At 39.4% G+C, this 6,151-nt stretch overlaps 2 protein-coding genes across 4 annotated transcripts in view; one reads left to right on the top strand and one right to left on the bottom strand.

Moving 5' to 3' along the window:
• Positions 1 to 6,151, top strand: part of LOC103893083 (zinc finger protein 506) — a 157,562-nt gene that overhangs the window by 13,788 nt on the left and 137,623 nt on the right. The gene's annotated exons all lie outside the window — the stretch shown is intronic.
• Positions 1 to 6,151, bottom strand: part of LOC103888547 (zinc finger protein 253) — an 84,742-nt gene that overhangs the window by 53,567 nt on the left and 25,024 nt on the right. Inside the window, exon 4 of one of the 3 annotated variants that reach the window (XM_054540052.2) lies at positions 3,110 to 3,145. The exons of the other annotated variants lie outside the window; for them this stretch is intronic. Coding sequence (XP_054396027.2) covers positions 3,110 to 3,145 — 36 coding nt within the window. The remainder of the gene's footprint in view (positions 1 to 3,109; positions 3,146 to 6,151) is intronic. 3 annotated transcript variants of the gene reach the window in all.

Below are 6,151 nucleotides of genomic sequence, written 5' to 3'. Positions count from 1 at the left end.
AGTAGCTGGGACTACAGGCACCTGCCACCATGCCCAGCTAATTTTTTTGTATTTTTAGTAGAGACAGGGTTTCACTGTGTTAGCCAGGATGGTCTCAGTCTCCTGACCTCATGATCCGCCCGCCTCGGCCTCCCAAAGTGCTGGGATTACAGGCGTCGGCCACTGCGCCCGGCCAACATTGTGCTTTTAAAAGTAAATTGCTGGCTGGATGTGATGACTCACACCTGTAATCCCAGCACTTTGGGAGGCCAACGTGGGCGGATCATGAGGTCAGGAGTTCAAGGCCAGCCTGGACAAGATGATGAAACCTGTCGTACTAAAAATACAAAAAATTAGCCAGGCATGGTAGCAGGCCCCTTTAATCCCAGCTACTTGGGAGGCTGATGCAGAGAATTGTGTAAAACAGGGAGGCCGAGGTTGCAGTGAGCCGAGATTGTACCAATGCACTCCAGCCTGGGCGACAGAGCGAGACTCCATCTCACAAAAAAAAACGTAAATTGCCAGCCAGGCATGATGCCTCATGCCTTTAATCCCAGCACTTTGGGAAGGCAAGGTAGGTGGATCACCTGAAGTCAGGAGTGTGAGATCACTCTGACCAACATGGTGAACCCCATCTCTACTAAAAATACAGAAAATTAGCCAGGCGTGGTAACAGGTATCTGTAGTCCTGTCTACCTGGAGGCTGAGGCAGGAGAATTGCTTCAACTGTGGAGGCAGAGATTGTAGTGAGCCAAGATTATGCCATTGCACTCCAGCCTACATAACAGTGAGACTATCTCTCACACACACACACACCCACACACCCACAAACACATGTAAATTGCCAACTCCTGGTTTCTTTTTTAAAAAATAAGAAAAAAAATGGCACATACATCTTTATTTTTGGCTCCTGGGAAATTTTTTAGACACTGGTTAATGTCTGCCATGACATAAAATGCTGAAAGAAATAGTGATATATGTTGGAATGACAGTTTGAGTCTGCTGAGTCTAAAGGTAAATGTTACAGAAGCAGAGAAACTGCAGTAACCCAAACAGGGAATGGCTGTAGCAAGTGATTACTGATTATTAAGAAGAAATATGAATAAACCAATTTAACTAAACAATAAACACAACATTTTAGACAAGACACATCCTAAAAACATATTTGAGAAATTCCCAGAATCTCTAGTCAAGACAACTGATTTCAGACTACGCCAGGACAAAGCTATATTATAAAGATTATAACAGGTAGCTTTTTGTTAATATCTGAATCTCACTCAAAGGTTACAATGCATACAAAATATTTGGGCAACATGGCCCCATCAAAAAATTATAAAATTTTCAAAAGCAGCCATAAAAAATGTATAAAGTAATTTTAAAAATTCAGAATAAATTGAACATGCCAGGCTTGGAGGCTCATTCCTGTAATTCTAACATATTGCGAGGCCAAGGTGGGAAAATCACGTGAGGTCAGGAGTTTGAGACCAGCCTGGCCAACATGGTGAAACCCTGTATCTACTAAAAACACAAAAACTAGCTGGGCATGGTGGCATGTGCCTGAAATCCCAGCTATTTGGGAGACTGACACACGAGAATTGGTGAACCCAGGAGGGGAATGTTGCAGTGAGTGAAGATTGTACCACTGAACTCCAGGCTGGGCAACAGAGTAAGACAGTCTCAAAAATAAAATGAAATAGGCTGGGCCTGGTACCTCATGCCTGTAATCCCAGCACTTTGGGAGGCCGAGGTGGGTGGATCATTTGAGGTCAGAAGTTCAAGATTAGCCTGGCTAACATGGTGAAACCCCATCTCTACTAAAAATACAAAAATAAGCCGGGTGTGGTGGCACACAGCTGTAATCCCAGCTACTAGGAGGCTGCAGCAAAAGATTCACTTGAACCCAGGAGGCAGAGGCTGCAGTGAGCCAAGATCGCACCACTGCACTCCAGCCTGGGCAAGACTATCTCAGAAAATGAATGAATAAGTAAGTAAATAAATAAAATAAATTGAATAATATTCAGTAAGTGAAATAGGAACACAGACAACTACTGAAGATCAGAAAAATGAGGATAACAATAAAAATATTAAAATACCAAAAAACAAAATTGTGGATATAAAAAATACAAAAACTAACTGAAAATTTTCTTAGAAGATAATGTACACATGAAAAACCTGAACAAGCAAACTAGGATACACACAAAGATATTTATCACAAACACACCTATAAGCAAAATTTCAAAAATCACAGATAAGAATTTTGGGAGCTGCAAGACAAAAATGCTGTGTCATTTATAAGCATAGTCTCATGAGATAACTTGTCGCAGGCTGAAAGAGTGAGGGTCGTGATCAACTCAATATATCACTGGAGGCTATGTGAGTAAACAGCAAACTGTTCTCATAAATGCAGAATATTGGCAAACACACAAACTGTGTCTGCCATCCAGAAGGAATGCTGAGGGCAGTCACGCCCCAACCTCAGTGTTTCTTGTGATTAGGTACATCCGAAGCCTATTAGCAATAATGTGAACCTGTGATCAATTAAGCAGCTGACCAATCATTACCTCCTCCTCCCTGATCTTTCTGCCCAATAAATACGAAAAGCTGTGGAAGCGCCAGGGCTGCCTTTGCAAACTAGAAGCAGGGAGCTCTCTTCTTCCCTGGTTCCCAGATCCCCTTCTTTAAAACAGTTTCTTTTGTCTTAACTTTTCATTTCTACGTTCATCCCCCTTCGTTCAGTCTTGTAATGAGGGTCTCAAGTAGTAACAGTAACTGTTGTAATCATGGTCTCAAGTAGTAACCATGCCAAACTGTCACAATAACCAGTGAATTTATCAAAAAAAATTTTTGCAGGTCAGAGAAAAACTGTGTGATATTGTTAAAGTCATAATAAAAAAAGCTATCAAGTGAGAATAATACCATCAGCAAAATTGTACTACCAAATAAAAAGAAGTCCTTCCAAAATAACCAAATCCCGAGAAAGTATATTGGCACTGCATATGCCCTACATATCAAAGATGCTGAAAGAAGTTTCTTCCACTGAAAATAACATAATGCAAGAAAACGCATAATCAAATGAAAATACATAACTTTCTGGAAAAGATATGCACATACAAAAAAAGGAATTTCTTACTTATCATTATAATGGTGCAGAAAAGACTTTTATTCCCTAAAATTTAAAAGTAGAGAAATTATAAACATGTTAATGAATATATAACATAAAAATACAATTAGTAAAATCAATAACAGTTGAAGGCAGATGTAATGACGAAGAATTTTTGCATGCAACTGAAGTTAATTGTTTACCACATTATAATATATTGTTGGATCTTTTAGAGGTTTTATGTGATCCCCAAGATGCCACTAAGAAAATATTTGTATATTTCCAGGTGCACCGGCTCATGCCTGTAATCCCAACACTTTGGGAGGCAGAGGTGAGTGGATCACGAGGTCAGGCGTTTGAGACCACCCAGGCCAACATAGTGAAACCCCGTCTCTACTAAAAATACAAAAAAAACTAGCCAGGTGTTGCAGCGGGCACCTGTAATAACAGCTACTTAAGAGGCTGAGGCAGGAGAATCTCTTGAACCTGGGAGGCAGAGGTTACAGTAAGCTGAAGTCACACCAAGGCACTCCAGCCCAGGCGAAAGTGCGAGACTCCATCAAAAAAAAAAAATATATATATATATATTTGTATAGATACACAAAGAAAAATAAAAAAATTGAAAGCATATCAATATAAAAATAAAAAAAACATAAAAAGACAGAAAGAGAACATGGGAGACAAAGATATAAGAATCAAATAAAACAATTAAATAAAGTAACATTGGCCAGGCACGGTGGTTCATGCCTGCAATCCCAGCACTTTGGGAGGCCAAGGCAGGCAGATCACCTAAGGTCTGGAGTTCAAGAACAGCCTGGCCAACATGGCATAAACCCATCTCTACTAAAAATACCAAAAATTCGCTGGGCGTGGTGGTGGGCACCTGCAGTCTCAGCTAGAGACTGAGGCTGAGACAGGAGAATCCCGTGGACCCGGGAGGCAGAGGTTGCAGTGAGCCAAGATCAAGCCATTGATCTCCAGCCTGGGTAACACAGTGAGACTCTGTCTCAAAATAAATAAATAAATAACATTAGTAAGTTTTTCTCTTTCAGAAAACTATTTAAATATATACAAAATTATCTTTCCAATCAAGACCCATACTTTTTTTTTTTTTTTTTTTTTGAGACGCAGTTTTGCTCTTGTTGCCCAGACTGGAGTGCAGTGGCACAATCTTGACTCACCACAACCTCCGACTCCCAGGTTCAAGTGATTCTCCTACCTCAGCCTCCAGAATAGCTAAGACTACAGGCATGCACCACCACGCCCAGCTAATTTTTTGTATTTTTAGTAGAGATGGGGTTTTTCCATGTTGGTCAGGCTGGTCTCGAACTCCTGACCTCAGGTGGCTGCCCACCTTGGCCTCCCAAAGTGCTAGGATTACAGGCATAAGCCACCGCGCCCAGCTGAGACATACTTTCAATAAAAGGGTTTATTAAAAAATTTTACCAGCCTCACCAACGTAATGAAACCTCGTCTGTACTAAAAATACAAAAATAAGCCAGGCGTGGTGGCACGTGCCTGTAATCCCAGCTATTCAGGAAGCCGAGGGAGAATTGCTTGAACCCAGAAGGCAGAGGTTGCAGTGAGCAGATATCAAGCCACTGCACTGCAGCCTGGGCAACAGAGTGAGACAAAAAAAATTTTTAAATCAAGATCCAAATTGCTTTTCTACAAGAGTCACCTGAGATCTAATGACAAAGACTGAAAGTGGCAACACAGAAGTAGAAATTTCATGTAAATATTAACAAAATGAGAGCAGAAGAGGTCAAAATAATATTACACAAGCTACATCTTAAGTCAAAAACTGTCAGATTTTATAAACTATACTTTAAGTCAAAACTTCAAAAAGACAAAAAAGAACATTAAACAATATATAGATGCATTCACTGGAAACGTATGACAAATTTGTTTATACATGTGTGTATTTGTGTGTGTGTGTGTGTTTCAAATTAGGGTTTCAAATATATAAAACCAAATACTAACAAAACTGAATAAACACAGAGAGAGCAATATAATTATGGTAGGATATTTCAATACCCCACTTTCTGTAATAATAAAACAAGACAGAATATTAGCAAAGGAACAGAGGACTAGAAGGCAGTCAAAAACAATTATTTCTAATGAAGGTATAGAGAACACTCCTCAACATCAGGATACACAGCCTTCTCAATAGCTCATACAACTTTCTTCTTTATAGACCACCTGTTAGGCCAAAAACAAACTCTTAACACATTTTTTGAAACTGAAATTTTATAGATTACTTTCTATGACAAAAATGGAATTAGAGTATGAAGTAGTAATATAAGGCCAGTTGCGGTGGCTCACGCCTGTAATCCCAGCAATTTGGGAGGCCAAGGTGAGCAGATCACGCAGTCAGGAGTTCGAGACCAGCCTGGTCAACATGGTGAAACCCCACCTCTACTGAAAATACAAAAATTAGCCGGGCGTGCCACCTGTAATTTCAGCTACTTGGGAGGCTGAGGCAGGAGAATTGCTTGAAACCAGAAGGCGGAGGATGCAGAGAGCCAAGATCACACCACTGCACTCCAGCCTGGGCAAAAGGACAAAACTCCATCTCAATAAAAAATAAAAATAAATAATTGATAAATTTACAAATATATAGGAATTATACAACACACTCTTGAGCATGCACTTGTTGAAATAACTGGGCTGGGTGCAGTGGCTCATGCCTTTTATTCTAGCACTTTGGGAGGCAAAGGCGGGTGACTTTAACTCTATCTCAAAAACAATAGAAAAAGAAATAATTAATATTGTGAAGATGTCTATACTGCTCAATTTAATCTACAGATTCAGTACAATGTTTTTCAAATTTCTCATTGCATTTTTGAAGAAATAAAAACAGCAAATCCAAAACTATATGGAATCTAAAGAGACAATAAAAGTACTCAACAATCTTAAAAAAAAGGAACAATGTTGGAGGCATTACCATTTCTGATTTCAAAACACATTAAAAAGCTACAGAATTAAAACAATTTGGTATGAGCATAAAGGTGAAAAAGACTAATAAAACAGAATGCAGCAAATACATTAACTTTCACATAATTATTGCAG

This window comes from Pongo abelii, chromosome 20 (assembly GCF_028885655.2).
Source record: "Pongo abelii isolate AG06213 chromosome 20, NHGRI_mPonAbe1-v2.0_pri, whole genome shotgun sequence".
Lineage (NCBI taxonomy): Eukaryota > Metazoa > Chordata > Mammalia > Primates > Hominidae > Pongo > Pongo abelii.
This window is presented reverse-complemented; position numbering and strand designations above follow the sequence as displayed.